We start from the raw sequence: 20,265 nt of genomic DNA on the forward strand, positions 1-20,265 counted from the left end.
TCTTCCCTGCCGAGGGGGTGAAAAGGGAAAGGGCAGCGCTGCGTTACGTCCGGTATCTGCGTTACCACGGCAACCTGTATTGAATTACACAGAGACTTGCAGGAGGCGGACTTTAGACAGAGACGGAGAGACAGGTGACCTGCACACACCCTGCTTCCCAGAGAGACAGACGGCAGCTGCAAAAAAGGAGAGGCAGAAATGGTGAGAATGTGACATTAATTGATTTCCCCCCCTCAGTTTACTGTGTTTCTGGCTCCCAGGTTTAATTATCTTGCCTGTCAAACTCCCTTCGCAGGCCAAATTCTTCACGCCGGTTAAAATCAACGGTAAGAGAACTCTGAACGTCGTTTCACACCTGTCAATCATTAACGTGGAAAACTATAGGCTCCCTTTTTTTTTTTTTCCATTAAACGACGTGAGGTGAAAAAGACAAAATGAGATACGCTGTTTAAGTTAAGTTAGGCCTGAATTTCATCATTTCTGCCGTTTCACTGATTACAGAGGAAGCGGCCTTGTAAAACGGGCACATTTGTTGCGAGTGCACCGGAAAATGTTCCCCGTTTGTCTTATCCCCCTCATTCGCAGAGTTCAAGGAGTGCTTCTCGTTGTACGACAAGAAGCGCAAGGGCAAGATCGCCGCCAGAGACCTCATCACAGTCATGCGCAGCCTGGGCACCAGCCCCACCATCGCTGAAATCGACCGACACCTTCAAGTTCACAAAATAGGTAGAGTCTTCTGCGTTCTGCTGCTCAAACTCAGATGGGATTGGATGTGATGGGAATAGAAATGGAGGGCTCTTTTTAATTGTGAGCGGCTGTTGGACAACGACAGAATCTCAGAGGAAGAAGGTCTATAGGGCACATTTCCAGATCTTTATTTTCTCAGCCGTGGAGCCTCAGCTGATGAATGAACCAAACTGCAGCATCTTCATCAATCTGTTGACAGCCACTTGCGAGCACAGTGGCTTCCTGCGATGATGCTCTGTTGGACTGTGCACATGCTCGGAAAGGGAACGAGGTCGTTCTTAGGGGGTGGAGCCAACACCAGCCGTTTGTGACATCACAAATGGCTAATTTCCCAAACTGCATATTTTTTTTAGCACAACCAAAGGAAGTAAAGAACAGATTTTTCTTCACAGAGTTCACAGAATAAAATGTAGTTGTCTTTTCATAGGTCATGTCTGCTTGGTACCGGGATATTAGTATTGTAGAAAAACAACTTTTTAATAAGACAAATTTGACAAATGAAAGAACCTCGCAGTGGCTAAATCTAATAATCTATATGATTTGTGTTCAGAGAAGACGGGTGAGCTGGACTTCTCCACGTTTCTGACAATGATGCACCGGCAGATTCAGCAGGAGCAGCCCGAAACTGAAATTCTGGCAGCGTTGAGAATGTTTGACAAACAGAAGAGAGGCTACATCCCAGCATCTGAACTGCGGGCCAAACTCACCAAGATGGGAGAGAAACTCACAAACAAAGAAGGTAACACGAGAGCTGGAACAGATCAGTAAGCAGTGAAATTTTGGAAAGTCTCTCCTAGCAGGCCAGGGGTGCACTGAAACCTGATTATATTTTCTGATGTGGGATTAACAGTTATTAACACTCTGGGTTTATAATAAAACAACCCCAAGATTAAGTTTACCAACAACTGAATTGTGCAGCTAGATTTGTTCTAGTTTAATTTCCCTGCACGTCTGAACTTCAGAGCCAAAAAGAAGAAGAAGAACAGCTCGTCCGATCCAATTCTTTGCAGCTGTGGGGGGAAAACGACCATATGTCAGATAGATTTTAAACAGATGCTTGGACTCAACCTGCGTGAGCCAGTCTGCCTCCACCTCAAGTCAAGTCGTCAGGAATTTACGAAGACCCTAATCACAGAAAAGTAAAGTTGCCAAATTGAGAGCTGGATTCCCACCTGCTTGGTGCGACTGCTTACCTCCTGTCTAACGATCTTGAACAGACCAGCTGGATGGATTTTTCTTTTTTAATCAATATTTATATCAGAGCCAACAGCTAATAGTTTGCTCACTGCATTCTGGCTCTCTGGGGATCGCTGACAAGCACATAGAATGGAGATTCAGTAGGTCACGTCTTTATAAAGTCTGCTGGATTGCAGACGGACGTCACCTCCAGTGTTACCTCACTCCCAGTGGGGGCAGTTTGTAAGACGTCGACACTTATTTCCAGGTTGTCAAATTGTAACGCTCCAGCAAGCTGTTTGGAGCCATTCAATAAGCCAGCCTGTCAGAATATGACAATCCGGGAATGGGATTCTAAGCCCATCTATTTCTACGTCGTACCCTCACAGCTACAGGTGGCAAATGATTGAAAACTCCCTGAAAACCTTTGGTGGCATCTGTCTCACAGAGCAGCTCATCATTAACTTACATTTTTATTTTTATTTTATTTTTTTGCTTTGCCTCCTTTGTCCTAGTGGATGAGCTCTTCAAAGAGGCAAACATCAGACTTAATGGGAACGTCAACCACGAGGAGTTCACACAGATGGTGGTGCTACCAACTGTTGACTACTGAGTTCCTGACTGAAGAGCCAGACGTGATGGAGGAGTGTTTTCGCTGTGAGCATCTCTCTGTGTGTGCGCGCGTGCGTTCTCTTGGCATCAGGTTATACACCCATTAAAGTTTCAGTGGGCCTTTTTGTCCAACTTTAGCCTTCAGCAAAACAAACCTCTCTGCGGTTCATATCTTCTAACGGGTCACAGCCTTTCCCAATTATCACATTAATATTTAACACCTTCCAATTATCAAACTTTCCATCTCTTTGTCTGTCTTTGTGTATTATGACTAGTTCCAAGGACTGTTGTGTATTTACGTTTTTCCGTTGGCAGAAAAAAAAACAGAAAATGTTTATGAATGGCTACAGTTTGATATATATATATATATGTTTTCTGAATAAAATCTCCCTTCAAATGCTTGAAAAAAAGTGTTTTCACTTGCTACTGATAAAAAGCTTCCTATTTAGTCGACTGAATTGGACAGCCAAAGGTGCTTCGATAGCAATGCAATAGGCTTTCTTTCCACTAGATGCCACTGACTCTCACACATTTGGGGTTTTGGGGCTGTGTTTAGAATGTAGCGTTTCAAGTAAAAAATAATTCCCTTGAATGGTTTTATGACGGTAACACCGGGACATTAATGGTGAATGGTATTTTCTATCTAGCTATCGCTAGCTGGCTATTTCTTACTTTAAGTAAAGAATTGTATGGTTTGTGTGACGGTAAAAGTGACAACCGCCACGCCAGTGTCACATCTTTCCTTTATTTATACCTTCAAAAAAAACAACAACAACCCAACAACAACTGCTGTTCATAGCTGGGTCCTAGCAAAACAGAATTTAATTTGCTGCAGGGGTGTGTTTGAAAACAGAATGTTTGAACTTTAAATGAGACAAAGCTTTCCCTAAAACCCTTGATTGATTATCCAATTAATTAAGCAAATGCTATTAGTCGCAGCAGCTGTTTCAGGGTTTGTTCCTCCTAATTCCTTGATCAACTCAAGTCTCTTTTTTGGATTTGAGACCAAATAGCACAAGAACTTAAACCGAATTCCCTTAAAAACTTTTAAATGGATGCAAATGTAAACGCACAAAAAGGAACTATCCACAGTTGTGGCAATGGTAAAACTGATGTCTTACTGGGAGAACGGGCTCTTTCGCACATCACCTCAGGGTCCCAGATCTTCGTATGCCGGTGATACACACCATGAAACTGTAGGGGGAGCTCCACAGACGAAAACAGCGGCCAGAATAGCAAAGAAGCCACCGACCAACAGCTTAATTGCAGTTCCAGTGCCTCCGGGAGGTTTGTTGAGTCGTGTTTGTGTGATCTGCTGAAATACTGACACTTGAAAACACGAACCTCCTAATCATGTTGTCACGGTCAGGCCCTACTTCCCTCGTTCCCCTCAGCACCGAGCGAACATCAACGCCCACACGCCGCAGGTGACGTTAGCAATAGTAATAATAATCCTTGACAAGCAGCGTAACACAAGCGGCCGCTCTGGTAAATGCAGGCAATCTGCATCTATTACTGCCTTCGGTAAGCGAACCCCCTGATGCTGCTCAGCCCGTGCATATTTTGCATGTTTAGTGTTTGCTGTGTTGGAAGAGGTCTGCAGGGTCAAAAGATCTACCTCTGAGATTAAAATCTGTCAGCCATCATAGACATTTGGAGACACTTCTGCTTGTCATTATGGCCGGACAGGACAGGGGGGGGGGGGGGCAAAAAGAAATATAATAACAGTAAAAAACAAACAAACAAACAAACAAACAAACAAAAAATCTACTTCAGCCACTTTGATCCCACCATAAGTCACCGAAGGACAGTGGGGCCTTTTTAATTTCGGGCTGAAGCAGCCCTGGCGGATAGCGGCGATAGCATCGAGTGGCGAGGGCTAATTCATTGAATCTATCTCTGGGGTCATAGGTGTGGAAAAAGTCTGGAAACTAAATTACACACAATATTACACCCATACTATTAAATTAAAACGTTATGAATAAGTCCCTGACATCCGTAAGGCTGTTTACCGAGGATTAAAGGTCCAGTGTGTAAATTTTTAGGTAGTTAAGGAAGCCCGTCTAACAGTGTGTTTCATATTGATAATACTGTCAGGCGAGCTTCCTTAAAAATATGGCATTGCATGAATGGCAGCTAACTAGGAGCAAGACCATTGCGCTATGTACTTTATATTCTTATATATATGAGAAATGTTCCAAGGGTGGGAAATCTTCCTCAAATGTCTTGTCTTGTACTGCGAGTATACACTTTTGTTAATGTATTTTATTCATGGGCAAGTTTTTTTTTTACCAATATCAAAGTCATAAATCAAGCCAAATTTTTAACCTTTAAGCCGCACCAAAGATCAACGTTGCTAGACGTTCAATGCCAGACTGATTTGTGGCTACTCTCACTGTCACTGTCTCGTGCAATTTCATTGAGACAGAGAGAGAAAATAGCTGAGGACGATTGAGTATGAAGAAGTGTGGAGAGAGAGAAGAAAAAAGGCAGCATGTGTTTTCTAGTCGCTCAGCAGCCGGTTGTGTTGTGTGCCGTGAGAGCTTTTCCTGCGTTTGAACAATATCTTGACATGGGACTGATTCTAGAAAACACACGAATTCTAAGAGAAGATTTTTTTTCCTATATCATAATAGCCAAGGAATCTACATCCTGATTCTGATTGGAGGAAGAAAAAACGGATGGAAACTGTTTCCCGCTGCCGTCTGAACAAAACATCACAGAATAAAGAAAGTGGCAGGAGTATTTTTCTCAGAATTAAATTTATTCCTTGTTTGGCATAAAAAAAATAAAATCAAAAAGGAAATGCTGTACAGATGCTCTGCTTTGTACGTGAACACCAGAGAGCAGCTGCTAGGACGGCTCTGAGAAGGCTGAGATGCTTTTAACCTCCTGCTGATAACGGTTCTAAAAAAATCCTGTGATTGTCAACAGGAGTTCCGGCCAAAAACAAGAAAATAAGAGTAAATAAAAAAGCAGTAAAAAAAAAATAAAAATAAAAAATCACACATGAAAAAAACAAAAACAAAATATGTGTTAAAAATATGAAACACAACACAGTCCCGAATAAACCTTGGCTATACAAAGAGGAAACTGACCATATTCAAACATATACCATTAATTGTGAGAAAAAATGTTTAAATTTTTAATTTCGATTAATTTTTAATCAAAGTGGTTGATAAAACTAACTAGATTCAAGTAGAAAGAGGCACTGGGCCTGCCAATACCTGACCCGAAATGCTTTCAACCTAAGTTGCCTTCAGCACCAAGAATTTCGTCAGAATTTCACGCTTTACGAACTGCCTCTCAGGATGATGGTTGTTTTATCTCTGGTAAAGACACTGTTGGCAATCAATCTAAGGATTTTGTCACAAGTTGAGGCGGTGTGTGGGCAGGAATGTGGCTTAAAAAAATGTTGCTTGGTGTCTGGAATCAATCAAATGCTGTGCTGAATTATAAGTGGCATGCCTCCAGTAAACCGTTGGGACACAATCTTCCACAGAGGTGTGAAACAAACTTAAGATGGATATAAATACCATAAATAAATGGCAAAATGCGATAGAACGAGAAAGCGCCTGGTCTTGCTTAAATGTTACCTCTACTGGCCACTTGCAGTGTTGCAGCAATTGAACATTTCCCTTCTGCCAAAAGATGTGGAGCAAAAACACAGAGTTCAGACCGTAAAACGAAAGAAATCCAAGACTACACAGTAGGACAAAGCCCCTTTTAGAAAGATTTTCATTAAAACTACTTAAATGGCGAAAACAAAAGTGAGCAAACAACACAAGTGATGAATCGCTGGAAAGAAAACTTTTTCTTGGCTTTGCAGTATGCTGGCAATTCTCATCGGGTTGAATGGCACTGTGTGTTGGAGGTCAACTTGTCTTTATGGTGCCAGCTTAGCGACTTAGCTTAGAGCTCTGTATGCAGGGGCACCAAAAAACACAGTCAGTACTTCAGACTGAATAGAATAATCAGAGAAAAAAAACATAGAGAGCAGAGTAGCATACAGGTTGCCTTTTATGTGTCCCTGACGCAGTTCACTCAGACTGCTATCTAGTTGGCTTATGCACAGGTCTACCTGGTACGTCACAGTACAGGGACAATGTAGATCGCTTTTGTTCCCACGCAGCTGAACCAGCAGTGGAGGACGCTACTTTCAGCACCATATCACATGTGTAACCGTTTTATTGACAGCTGGAATCAACAGCAGCGCCCCTGAGACCCTGAGTGCAGGATAACCATAGAAATGAAGTGGTACTTGTTTTGTAAACTAGCTGAGTTAGATAGCTAGCGCTCGATTCCATTCATTGACGACGCTTTTTCATTTCTCAGGAACAGTGAGTAGCTGTAAAGTGAGAAGTATAAATAATTTGTCAAACATCATCAGTGGCTGCCAGGACTTAGCCAGTCAGCCATCCATTTCTTAATCATCCTCTCTCCATGTCTGCCGCTGCTATCAAAATACCAGCATTGTACCAAGTGGCTTATTGTCTGCATGCAGGTTACAGTTAATTAGTGAAGGCCCCAACGCAGACGCCCTTATGTGGCATCCAGTGTGGAACAAATATTTACATCCTCTTTGTTCTTGCTAAGAGTGAGGCTTTGCCCGGTGACATTTCTTATTGATTTTAGCTGTAGAAATCCATTCCGCCAGCTTAAACGAGCCATATTGTGAGTCGAGGAGAACATTTTTTTCAGGAGACTCAGAATCGCACCCATTTGCTCATTTCAAGCATCAGTCATTTGTCAACATTTCTTTTTTATCCCACGATCCAGCAGCGTGAGTGGTGTTCCGAGCACGAGGACGCCCGTCCGTCCGTGGATGTGTTTTCTTCTCCTTACTTTGCGGCGCCTCAGCGCCGAGACGTGCTCCCAGGGAGCGGTGGCGTGCGTTGGCCGCAGGTTCTGCAGCACTGAGCCCGAACGTTGAGCAAGGTGCAGCGGCCCAGCCAACGAAGGGTCTGGCAGAAACGCTGCGTGAGCCGGTCACGGGCACACGCCACTCCTGCGTAGGTGGTCGGAGGAAGGGAGAAAGAGATGGAGAGGGATTACAGCGGGAAGAATATAAAGCAGTCCTTCTTCTGTTGCCTCAGTGCTGGATAAATAGAGCCGACGGGAGGCTTGCTGCTGCCTTCGCACCAGAGAACATGCCCTTGATAAGTCCAACAGTGGAGTGGTAGGACGCCTGCTGCTCATGCTAATATGTCCTCAGTTCAGCGCAGGTCATTTCAGAACATAATTCCAACAGCAATACACACAAAATAAAGCCCGTTTGTGTGTTATTAAAATGTTAAATATAGACAGGAACTGATTGGAATGTTCGGCTTCAGAGAGCTGATTAGCGCTGTGATGAGCACCATCCGATAACAACTTGTGCTCTTTCACGCCGTTAGAGACTTTTCTGAAGACGATGGAAAAGAGTACATGTAAAAACGCTAAAAGAAAAATCCCTTTTTTTCAGTCTTAGAAAGACGATGGTCACAAAAACAACATTGGTAAAAGTTTACGGTTGAAACTTGAAAAACTATGCCGCCTCGCAGCCTCATGCAGTCCGCCTCCAGACATTTCCAGTCGCGGCCTTCTCAGGTGTCCTTCAAGCAGTGGTGAAGATCAGCATAAGCCCTCAAACTCGACTTTGTACAAATGTGTTTGGCATTCCACGTTCAGCATGAACAGAAATGAACTGGCCCCCGCTTGACAAATGTCATTGTTAAAAAAAAAAACACATTTTGTAGACACCCTGAATTTCAATTGTGGGGAGTCACAATGATCCATCCATACATCCATCCATCCATCCATCCATCCATTCATCCATCCATCCATCCATCCATCCATCCATACATCCATCCATACATCCATCCATACATCCATCCACAAGTACAAGCAGTGACAAAAGGTGAAGGCAGCAACAGTTCTAGGCTTCCATTGTTGTGGTGACGTGCATTTTCCTCACAGCGCCATTCATGTGAGACACACAATGGGAGTGGCTGAACGTTCCCGAGTATGTGTTTCACAATGGCGCATGCACCTTGACAAGACTAGTACACAAGACAAGCCCCGGCCTTGACTTGGTCACAACCCCTGCAAGCTTGTCAAGGTGCAGCGTCATTACTATTACGTCCCCGTCTTCAAATGCATGCAAGAGGATGCATCAATTTCCAAAACATGTTAAAATGTGTGTGATTGGTGCAACCCGTCCGTCTCGACGAACCATGTCAAGTTTTCAGTTTCTATGAGAAGAATGCTTTTTTTTGTAATTGTACTTTTTTTTACCCTCTGCGGGTTAACTCCTCATATTTCCTCAGGGTCAGTGTCGTTCTGGTGCGTCAGTGCTGACAACACGACGTATCAACATAATGTATGTGCAACCGCAAACCAGTTACAGCCTAAGAGGAACCTACGGAGCTCCGGGTATAATTGCCGGACGCTTTTGCAACAACAGCCTGACGCAGTGACTTGCTGTCACGCTGGCCGATCGGCCCGTGACGCTGACTGAAGAGGCCATTACAGGTTGTTGTTGTCGTTCGAAACGCCGCGTCTGCCGTCGCCTCGTTGAAATCGCGGTGGCAGGAGCATGAAATTAGCAGAGCGCAGCCCAGACGGCAATCTGAGCTCAGATCAGATCTCGGTGATTGCGCCTCATCACACGCTGAATGTTTGGCAGACTCTTTAGTTTCCCGGCAAGATGGGCAGCAAATGCCCTGTTTACATAAGAGAGAGGCAGGCGGCATTGACAGCCAGTATCCTTAAGATAAAAAAAAAAAGAAGAAGAGGATTTTATCTTTGGCACTATCAGTGAAATGCAGTAAAAAAAAAAAAAAAAAAAGTCACCTCGCCACCCTGGGTTGCAGCACTTAGTGGAATATTTACTCCTCAGGCTCTGAACTGTGTCCGTCAGAAATGTGACATTATGATAATAAGATGCACACGTGCGCGGCAGGGCGACGACTAATCCCCCTCCCCTGCCGCTTCTGGGACCTTGGTATTACTTCCTCCTGCAGTCGGTGTTTGACTTGTTTTATGAGCTTTCGATCCGTGTGACTGAGCGCGCGGCGGCTAATTGTTGGCACAAATGTCAATACTGGTCAATAGCCATATTTACCGCGGCCTTGTGTCCTCCAAATGAAAGAGCCTGATCAGAATAGAAATGCTTCAACTAGGTCTTATCATTCAGTAGTAGAAATACATTCTGAACAAGAGGGGTGAGTCACGCCGATTCTTATTGCTGAGTGCCATCCATGTACATGCCCTTTCTGATTGAGTTTTTTTCTATTTTGGCTGATGTTGTCCTGACAGCAAAAGGGTCAAAAGCTGCTGCAACAAAACACGCCGTTCAGAGCCAAAGATCCATGTTTTTCAATTTAAAGAAAGAGAAAAGTGCATAAGTAGATATGATAGTTGTAGGTGCAAGAGTACAGCTACCTGATTTGTAACGAGCATACAGTGTGGTTTGACGTCAAAATGAGTCTGTAGTGGAGGATTCTGTATTGTAATGTGTTGTGACGATAATATGAACTCGTAGCCCAAGAACAGCCGTGTTCACTGTAGCAAAGACTTAAGAGGGATCCAACGAGAAATACGGTTTAACTCGGCCAAACTCTTTTTTGATGGAGGAGCCCTCTCGGCTCTAAAGCTCTGAAACAGGCCGAGCAGAATGTGGGTCGGCTATTTCAGAGGCGCTCCATGACATCAGAGGGGTGACCGAGGTCAAAGCTGCCTGTTCATCCACCGCAGAGCCTTTTCACACGATAATACAACACTGTGTTTGGCATAAACAAAGAGCGCCTGTGGCCCCACAGTGCGTCGGCGGGACTCCCGTTTTGAAAAGTCCTTGATGCTGAAGGGCCCTGGATATAAAATTACAAAACGATCGAAACAATAGGGCAAACATCCACATGTGAGCTCAATCAAAGAGCGAGGAAATATCTGAGGACCGGTATGAAATGAAATGCTGAAGCCCTACAAATTCTCAGAGGTCATTCAGTGAAACACTTGGAGAGGTCCCGGTAAAAGCAGCGGAAATGCACTGACTTGGGCCTCCCCTGTGTTACATGTGGTCGAGTCACTTGGCAGCTGCTGAATGAATCTCTGCTTTTCCCCTCACCCTGCTTCAGGCTGAGCCGAGCCGACTGAGCCTCCAGAGGCACGTGGGCCACTCCTCTGCTCACTCACTTATCCCACGCCGATTCTCCCAGCGCCGTTCAGCGCGCTGTCGTCAAGCTAATGTGAGATTTATGCCGTCCAAATTCCGAGAGCCAGGCAAGCGATCTTACTTCCATTCAAATCTGCAGCTTCTAATGGATGAATGTCTTTCTGTGTGGTGACACCATTGTAATGGGAATCAGATTATGTTTTAACAAAAATGGAATAAAAAAAAAAAAAGAAGCACACAGAATAAGTTCTGTGGCTTTCACACATTTTAGCTCTGTAAGCAGTCAGCCGAGCCGCTTACAGTAAAAGGAAAAAGCAATGAAGAAAAATATTAGGAATAAAAAAACAAGCTTGGAAGTTCATCTTCATGTTTTCCAAGAAACAGAAAGAAGTCCTGTGCAAAATTTGCCACCTTGTGAGACAAAAGCCAGAAATGAAAAAATCTTATGACCGCTGGAAGGCAGGAAATCCACAAAAAAAACCTTTTTGGAAAGTTATGTAGGCCGAACTCGTATTCTGTTTATGCGCAAACTTAATCACTCTTCTCGCTGGCATACCCGTATTTACAGAACCTATTTGGCTCATAATGGATTTTGCTTATCGGGCCGTGACAGAGACTGCAGAAGGAGCTTCACACGGAATGGCCTGCAGGTGCATCCATCATTCTTGACCTGCCTCATAGCTCCCCAATATGTTCTCAAATTAAATGCCGAGCTGAGAGCACATTCAAAGGACAGCAGTAACCTAAAGCTTGAACTGCAACTTAATGTTGCCAAAAATGTAAAATAGTACAGGTGTGCGTCCTTGAAAACGACAAAGACAAATTTAGAAAAGCTAAATCACAGGAAAGCTAAGCTGTTTTAATTTAGAATATATGGTTAATATTATTATTATTATTATATATATTATATACAATTGACAAAAACATATATGAAGAATAATTACAGCTTGAACAGATTTTTCCTTGCAAGGAAGCGTCTAAATCCTTCAACACCCAGTTTAAACCGGCATAGAAATGGAATAAGGTATTATAAGAAAAACCCTTAGTTACAGTAATTATAGATGAATGGGGGCTTATGAGCTTTTTCATGCCACTTAAACAGAGGATTTAAGAGTGAAGAGTAAAATAGCCATTTTTATTTAGCAACACATGAAATGTGCACAATGCCTATTTATAAGAAAAGCAAAATTACTGCCTCTATGCATCAGTCAAGGTACTGGCATCATATAATATGTGTAATGACTGATGGGGCACTTAGTCACATGCGGCTTGCTCTCCGCAAAGCACAAAGCTTCAAAATCACACCCTTGTCAAACATGAATTCTTTGCAGGGAAGTCAACCTTTTTCCGACTAAAAACTTTTGCAGTTTGGATTGATGTGTTTTGTTCCAACAGTCTGAAGTGCATCAAGTATTACTGTCAGGGTCAGAGAGAGGCAAAAAAAAAAAAAAAAAATACTAGTGATGCAACATGAAAGCAGAGACTAGTTTTTGAAAATTACACAATAAAAATGTGATAAAATATATTTAATATGTTGGTGATTTGGCCCACGGCTAATTTATCCTTTGTGCCTTAATTTTTAGAGTTGAACAAGACCTAAGACAGGAGCTGCAACAGGAGCAGCTACAGAACGTGCAACAGGACCAGCAACGGGACTTGCAATAGAACCAAAACAGGACCAGCAACAGGACCAGCAACAAAACCTGCAACTGGACGTGCAATATACCATTTACAGGACCAGCAATGGGACCTGCAACTGGACGAGCAATAGAACCAGCAACAGAACCAGCAACGGGACCTGCAATAGAACTAACAACAGGACTAGCAACAGGACCAGCACCAGGGCCTGCAACTGGACGTGCAATAGAACCATTAAAAGGACCAGCAACGGAACCTGCAAACAGACCAGCAACAGGACCTACAATGGAACCATTAACAGGACCAGCAACAGGACCTGCAACTGGACGTGCAATAGAACCATTAAAAGGACCAGCAACGGGACCTGCAAACAGACCAGCAACAGAACCTACAATGGAACCATTAACAGGACCTGCAACTGGACGTGCAATAGAACCATTAAAAGGACGAGCAACGGGACCTGCCAATGGACCAGCAACAGGATCTGCAAGCGTGTTAAGGAACCAGGCAGAATCTTCTCCTGTATCTGTCTCCAAAGCCCTTCTGAAAACTCAGCTCTTCTGCTGGCACTGCATTAAACCCTCCACCCAGACAGTGGTGAGCAATAAGCAATCGACAGCCCTTTTTTTCCACTATAGCTGATAATAAAATACTATTATTCCATCTCTGTGCATGTCATAGTCAGTCAAAGCCAAACATAGGGGATAATAATCTGGAATTAAAAAAAAAACAAACCCTGCATGAATACACTCAACAAAAAGGGATCTGAAAGAGCTTCATTTGGGGAATCTGTCTGGAGAAAATGTTTCTTTATGCATGGCGCACGTGTTTTATCTCCACACCATCAAATAGTCCATCCTTTCACTGCCAGTGTGAGGTCCATGTGAAAAATGAACCAGCGTGATCTTCACTTTATCCTGTCTCTCTACGCCGTCCTCGTCGCCTTGTCGAGATTGTAATGACCTGCAGCCACGATGCATTGGGGGGGAAAAAAGAAGAGAGAAATCTTTTCTGGGCTCTTGCGGTTCCTCACATGCACTCTCACATGTTTACTGTGTCGCTTCCTCAGTCTGAATAAAAGTGACTCTGGAGTGCTTCCCCTCATCCGCGTCGAGGGGGAGGCAGCTCACATTTCAGGCTCATGCTGATGCGTGCGTGCGTGCGTGCGTGCGTGCGTGCGTGCGTGCGTGCGTGCGTGCGTGCGTGCGAACAAGGCCAAGAGTGACAGTGACGACCAATGTCCCACAGAGGCACGTGGCCAGACATTTTATGAATAACTGCCAACGTGATGAGTTCTTCCCCACGTGTGCGGCTTTAAGAACAGCTGCTATCGGTGCTGCCGGAGTTAGTTGCTACTGATATTACTCAGATACCGCTACCGTGACCATGCTGGGTCTTACCATTCCTATTTTGTTCCAATTGTCCTTCTAACAAATGGATCACTTTTCTGTTCTGCTACTGCGTTGCGATCTTGAGCCTCAACAGCTGAGAGTCTCTCCCAGTTGCTTACCAGGCGTTGCAGATGCCTTGGGTCCAGATGTACAGCCTCGCTGATTCCCCTCAGAACTGGCAGTGTGAGGGAAATTTCAAACCTCTGCGCCGCTGCTGCTTCACCAGTGGGACAAATTAGCTGCTGCATTCTTCCAGGCCTACAGAAACCGCTGCGTCCTCATGGGGTGAAACTCTTTCTGAATCTCTTTTCCTCATCAGTTCAGTAGTGACAGAGGGTCGGCTGTGAGACTGGGAGATCATGGGTTTGAATCCCTGGACGAGTCGTATCATGTAGTGTAAATCTGGCAACCACTAGCGTGCTCACCTTCGCCATCCTGACATGGTATGACAGCAGTTCTGCTGCAGACAGAAAGGCACTGCAAAAGCTCATAAAGACTGCACAAAACATCACCAATCAGATGTTGACTCATCCCATCCTGCTAATCATCTGCTTCATCTGTTACCCTCGGGAAAACGTTACAGATCCATCAGAACTCGCAACCACAAGATTTATGGACAGTTTCTATCCCAAAGCTGTCACCATACTCAACTCTCACCTGAAAATAAACCACTAACATCTGTCAACACCTGCACTGTATCCATGCAATGCACTCGTTCTTTTATGCAATGCACTTAAACACTTGACCTCATACAGCGTTCAGTTTTAACGCCATACAGAGGCACTGAGTGAATGGTATGGTGAATGCCTCCATGAATGGGACGGGATGGATGAGATTGTGATATGTATATTTATATTGACTTTTTTTCAAGTATTTTTTTTTTTTTACCAAGCCCAGCATTGAATTTCATTGTATCTCCTTTGCAATGACAATAATTCAATTCAGGCAATTCAATTCAATTCAATTCAATTCAATTCACCTCAACTCAACTCAACTCAACTGAACTCAACTGAACTCAACTCATGTCAATTCAATTCAATTCAATTCAATTTAATTTAATTTAATTTAATTTAATTTAATTTAATTTAATTCAATTCAATTCAATTCAGTACCTCCATGCTTGACAACATCAAAGGTTGGACTTGTTGGGTGAAATGACTCCCCAAGTTTTGCACTGCTGCTGCTCACCGATCAGTCCCGAACATAAAGTAATTGTGTGACAATTATTGGAACCTAAACCTGAAAACAAATGTTTGATCCATTCAATTAATGGTATGTAATGCTAATTATTTTCATGTCTTGCTTTTCATGTCGTAATCTTTCTTTTTTAGGCACTTTGGGTTTGGCTCCGCAAATAAAAATGGCTTTGCCTTGTGCTCGAGTTTTCGGATGACCTCTCGCTCCGAACGCGAGCGTCTTGACACGCTCCTCCTCTGCCATGACTTTGCTAAGATACGGCGCTGCACAAATAACGCTGATTTGATTGCATTTTGCTCTGCGTAGAATAACTTTATATTGCATGATTGGGCCAATTTGAGTCCCTCACGTCCGACTTGCTCATGATGCTCTTGAAGAGTCCAGTAAACTCTCCCTCAGATGGCTCTAATGCCAGACACCAGCATTGGCAGTCAGGATCTGCTGCTCAAGAATATATTCATAGATTTGGGCTTGTGGGAAATTTGCTCCAGTACAAGATTGGAAGTAATTCGTGAAGAGCATTTTATCTGTACAGCCTTGAAGTGGATGGAGCAGAGTGGTTTTCACCACTGATAAGACGACCTTGCAGCTTTCTTTCCAGCTGACAGCCAGTTTTCAGAGGTCTGCTAATGACCTGCACTTACAGGCAATTTCTCCGTTCAATAACAAAATCTTTGATATTCCTGCCAAAGGAGTAACAGCTCTGAAAGAAAATCTTTAAGACACTCGATTGAAGGTGGGAGCATGAAAGAGGACAAGTCGTCCAGTTTGATGCTGCAGCTTTTTTGAAGGTATTGCGTGGCCAGTGGCTGAAAAAGATGCGTTTAAAACTTCTTCATGCGCAGCAACCACGAGACAGGATAGATAATAAAAAAAAAAAAACGTATTACTCTTAACATAACATAACATAAGCTGCAACCTAATAGCAATTTATCTGCAGTTCAGTCAGACAACTGACATTTGAAATGTTTATTGCTGCAGCAAAATGCACGTTGCATGTTTGGCGTCCAGGCTCAGAGCTTATCACTGCCCGCAGATGGTTTCGCAGAGAGATTATGAGGAGTGATGAGAATAACATACATAACCGCCGAGGCTGCAAGTGGATGCCGGGGTGGGGGTGGGGCTGAAGCGACAGGTGCAGTAGTGATGAAGGCAACAGCAGAGCAGGAGTTGAGGGATTGGGCAGTTTAAACACACAGCCAAATGAAGCGGGAGAGTTTGACAGGTAGTTATGGAGACAGTGTATCAGTGCAGCTCCAGTCGACGGCCTGAATTAGCTTGCAGGCTCGCCTCATTCATGATAAACATCAAATTTCAATTAAAAATAAATGTGAGACAAACAACTTTAATTCAAGCCTGGACAGAAAAAAGAAAGAAAAACGGATGGACTGAGTGCTTTGTTGATAACTGTTATCTGCATTGCGGTGTTTGTTTAAGCGACTTCACAAACATCCTCATGATTCGCTGTCACTCAGAAGAAACTGCGTGAAGACAAAGGAGGGCGTCAGACGACCACAGAACCGCACACAGCTAAAAAAATAAAGCTGTTGGACGAGCCGTTTAGTTTTGTAACAACTGCAGATGACAGAGTCCAGATTTTCTTGTTATTACATTGTTACGACCCCCACCGCCCCATTCCCCAGCCTCACCCCCAAAGGCCATTACACACTGGATGTGTCATGAATCAACAACATGAAAATGTATTTAAAAGCTAATTAAGCAAAATACAATCCCAAAGAAAAAACAACAACAACAAAAAATAAAACGTCCAAATCAATCACACAGAAAAAATGCAGCAGGTCTGGAATGGCCTTCATGCAGCCATTCTTTTACATCTCACTAAAATAAGACACAATTTACAGATGATGTGTCTTTACAACTTCTATCAATGTTAAGCCCAGAAGTTGGGGATATGTGGCATTTCTGCACATCATCGACACAGCTTCTGCTTTCTATCTAGATTTTGCCTTGTTTGAAATTTTAAAGCTTAAAATCTTGATTGAAGACACAACTCCAGTTAGTTAGCAGGGCCAGCATGTTCCTAGCATCTTTATATACTTTAGTGTTTTTTTAAATTAGCTTTTGCTTTGTTAAAGGTCTTGGTGACATTTTTTCTTTGTAAAGAGTTCTTTCTAATGAAAAATAAATTGAACAACAGTGATCAAGTATCTGTGGAAATTACAATCTAACGGCGAGCGGTTTGCCCAAAAGGTCAAAGCAATTCTCTGGTGTAAAGTGCAAATTGGACGACCTCTCGGTTCATCCAGGGTTACGGCCGGCCATTCACATTTCATTAGGAGGTCTAGCAAAGTTTATGAGATGTTAGGTGGGGTAGCACTCTCAACTCTTCAACGTTCAGGATATTGATGTTTTTTTTGTTTTTTTTTAATGAGATGTGCAGACCACTGTTTTTGATGGTCCGCCTGTCTGTGGTAAATGGGATGTACACAATGCAGTCTGCAAGATTTTTCACACAAAAGTTGAGTTGAGATTAACTTTTTAAACAAATAACAGGGTTATATAGTTATTTAGGAGTGTGCTGAAAGTCCTGGCAGATGGCGTCATTCGCAATAATGTTGCATGCATTTCAAAAATCAGGTTATAATCAGAGTAACGCAGTACTATAGGTGATCTGAAGTGGACATAAACACACTGACTGGCATCACAAAGGACCGTTTCTGAAGAGAGGAAAACTTTTTGAAGTGAAAGATTTTTCTAATTTCTGAAAAGGTCACAGTCAGGCTAAATGATTTATTAACAAGATAAAATAAAAGCGCAAAGTGCGGGGCCTTTGCAAAGATAAAATTAACCGCACAAAAGTAAATACAAACGTTGCACGGTGTGGCGGTTTCTTTCTTTGACGCGCTTTCACTCACCAGCAGGGGGCTTCTCACACTCCTGTAAGTTGCACTTCTGGGTGTTCTCAGGCTGCGTCTCCAGCTCACACTGCGCCTGCTCCACTTCCTGCTCCTTCTCTGCATTTGTGTTGACACATTTAATGAGCCGCCGCTGCAGTCCGCCACCACAGGAAGCCGAGCACTGTGGAGTTAAAAAAAACCAAAATAAATAACCCCCCCAGACATTTAATACTCTAGTGACAATTTCAAAAAAATCAATATACACCGATTTGAGAACCTATTATCTTGACCTAACACAACTTCACACAATTTATAATTCCTTTTGTTTCATTTTCCTGGTACTTATAGAATTATCATGGAGAAAAACAGTGTTATCAAAGCACTTTGAGATGCATTTTGTTGTGATTTTGCTCTTCACAAGTGGATTGAGTTGATTCATCTATCGGCATGTTTGAGATGAAAAGCAATTCCTTGCTCGCTCTGTAACAGCCAAGTGTGAAGTTTCGAACTGAAAATCGGAAATGTTAAGGCAGGCGTGGGCCACAACCCATCAGTGTCGAATGGCAAGCCAAGTCCAAAGGGACAAAAATCCAATTACGAAAACAAGAGCAAAAGCAGGGAACAGGATGGAGTTGCAGAGAAAAGATGACTTCTTTTTTTTTTATGGGCTGCTTCAAGCCTCCGCCCAAGCAAGTGTTTTTTTCCCCCATGTCTGACCTCGACTGACTCAGAACTGTGCAAAGGTTTTGCTTCTTAACATTCACATCGGTCTTCAGAAGCAAACTGCAGTTTATAACGTAAATGTGCCACTTTTGTCCTCAAAGTCAGTTATGTGAGACTGTTATCGAATAGATTAAAAAATAACAAAAAAAAAACAACAGCAAAATGATTGGGTACAAAGTGTGTTTTTGCTCTGTGTCGCTGGTGAGCCACACAGTGGAGCCTTGGTCGAGACACACTTCAGACAAACAGAAACAGCTGGTTGTCTGACTCAACGACTTAATCATCTCATTCAGCGACACCGAGTGGAGTCATTAGGTCTAAAACAGCCCTGATTTAAGAATTTTCTTTCGCACATGCCAGTTGCCTGCAGGAAGTGGGGAGTGAACAGCTACACGCATAAGCACACACACACACACACACACACACACACACACACACACACACACACACACACACACACACACACACACACACACACAAACACACTCACGCACACACACAGAGCCCCTCTACTCAAGCGGATTAACACAACACTTAATCAAATGCTGTCTGTCATTCACACGATAGTGGTATTGATAAAAGTAAAAGCAAGCAGTGAAGGCAAACCTTCAGGCAGTTTTCTTCCACCCCCCCACACACAATAAATCAATTCTGATGCACCACCGTTTTTGCTCACTGCTGGCTCACCTGTGAAAGCAAAGCAAAACAAACAAACAAACAAACAAAAAAAACTCCCAAAATAAAAACAGCGTTGGTGGGCACCAGGGGGCTCCAAGTCTGATTTGCATTCTCATGTATACTTCATGGCTCTAGAATTGCCTCCCGGGAAGGAAGGCAGACTAGATGTGCATCTCGCCTGTTCTCACTGACCTTTTTCACATGTTTGTTGTGGGAGAAATGAAAAAAATAATGACATCGCCTTTATTCTAACATTCTTCATGCTGTGCCTGGAGGAGATCATCGTAAGGTAGGAAAATACTTTTAGTCAAATTCATGAGGGAAGTATATGGGAAGCGAAAGTGTAATAATCTTGTGCTTGCATAAGCCTGTTTATACTCTTTTTACTTTTATATGTCCTGTTGTTTTTTTTCATTCTGGGTTGTCAAACCCGCAGAGCAGCTCAGTTATTTCTGGCAGAGTAGAAATCATGTTTGGATTTGTATTCAAGTTCCTTGGACTCTCCGGCATCTGTCCCTCTGATTGAAAAAGCAGCGATATAAGCGACTCACACAGGCTATTTATCCCATTCGCGGACGTGTCAGTGGTACGCAAGGTTGAATTGAAAGCAATTTTTTTGGTGCGCTTGAAACCGTACCTGTCCCCAGGATCCGGTTAACCACTTTGTGCAGGACTGGTTGTTGCACCACTGGATGCTGCTGGGCCTCGACGCCCTGTCACAACCATCCTCTTCTGGGCAGGTGACGCGACGCTGCTGCTCCCCTCCGCCGCACACCTCTGAACACTGAATGACACACACACAAACGCCGCAGTCACTGCACATTTGTACGGACACAACAGGCAGCCCCCTTCCTGTGCACTGGGGTTGATACAGGAAACACCTGGAGGGCGAGAAGAAAATGAAGTCGCAATTGGCTTGCTTTAAAAAATGGCAGCAGTAGTCGAAGTGGTTTTATAATGTTTGAGTGTTCTTGGTATGGATGTATTAAAAGAACAGGATACCGGACAGGCAATATGGCGGCAAGCCGATTTTTTCCCCCAGTGGCCACTGGAGGTACTACATCAGAAAAAAGCCCATGGGCCAAAAAGG

At 43.4% G+C, this 20,265-nt stretch overlaps 2 protein-coding genes and 1 long non-coding RNA gene across 5 annotated transcripts in view; 2 read left to right on the forward strand and 1 right to left on the reverse strand.

Annotated features, from left to right (window-relative positions):
• Positions 1-69: 69 nt before the first annotated feature.
• On the forward strand, positions 70-2,945 carry calml4a (calmodulin-like 4a). The gene is made up of 5 exons (XM_076019315.1): positions 70-201; positions 296-326; positions 586-726; positions 1,298-1,486; positions 2,439-2,945. The coding sequence occupies exons 1-5, from the start codon at positions 199-201 to the stop codon at positions 2,534-2,536; spliced, it is 462 nt and encodes a 153-aa protein (XP_075875430.1). The 5' UTR covers positions 70-198; the 3' UTR covers positions 2,537-2,945.
• A 3,529-nt stretch (positions 2,946-6,474) lies between these two features.
• adamts7 (a disintegrin-like and metallopeptidase (reprolysin type) with thrombospondin type 1 motif, 7) overlaps positions 6,475-20,265 on the reverse strand; it is a 65,841-nt gene continuing 52,050 nt past the window's right edge. For 2 of the 3 annotated variants that reach the window (XM_076019344.1, XM_076019325.1), the window contains 3 exons: positions 19,813-19,959; positions 17,793-17,955; positions 13,891-14,215 (listed from right to left, as the gene is read on the reverse strand). In XM_076019344.1, the coding sequence (XP_075875459.1) occupies positions 14,040-14,215; positions 17,793-17,955; positions 19,813-19,959 (486 nt within the window). In that variant the 3' untranslated portion in view covers positions 13,891-14,039. Of the gene's footprint in view, positions 7,544-13,890; positions 14,216-17,792; positions 17,956-19,812; positions 19,960-20,265 lie in introns of those variants that run through there. The other variant, XM_076019333.1, reaches the window with a different exon arrangement.
• On the forward strand, positions 11,232-13,313 carry LOC142883984 (uncharacterized). Its single transcript, XR_012926103.1, has 2 exons — positions 11,232-11,340; positions 12,274-13,313. It is a non-coding gene; the product is annotated as an uncharacterized LOC142883984 (long non-coding RNA).

This window comes from Nelusetta ayraudi, unplaced genomic scaffold, assembly GCF_046127955.1.
Source record: "Nelusetta ayraudi isolate G7.1 ecotype Tasmania unplaced genomic scaffold, CSIRO-AGI_Nayr_v1 ptg000002l, whole genome shotgun sequence".
NCBI classification, from domain to species: domain Eukaryota; kingdom Metazoa; phylum Chordata; class Actinopteri; order Tetraodontiformes; family Monacanthidae; genus Nelusetta; species Nelusetta ayraudi.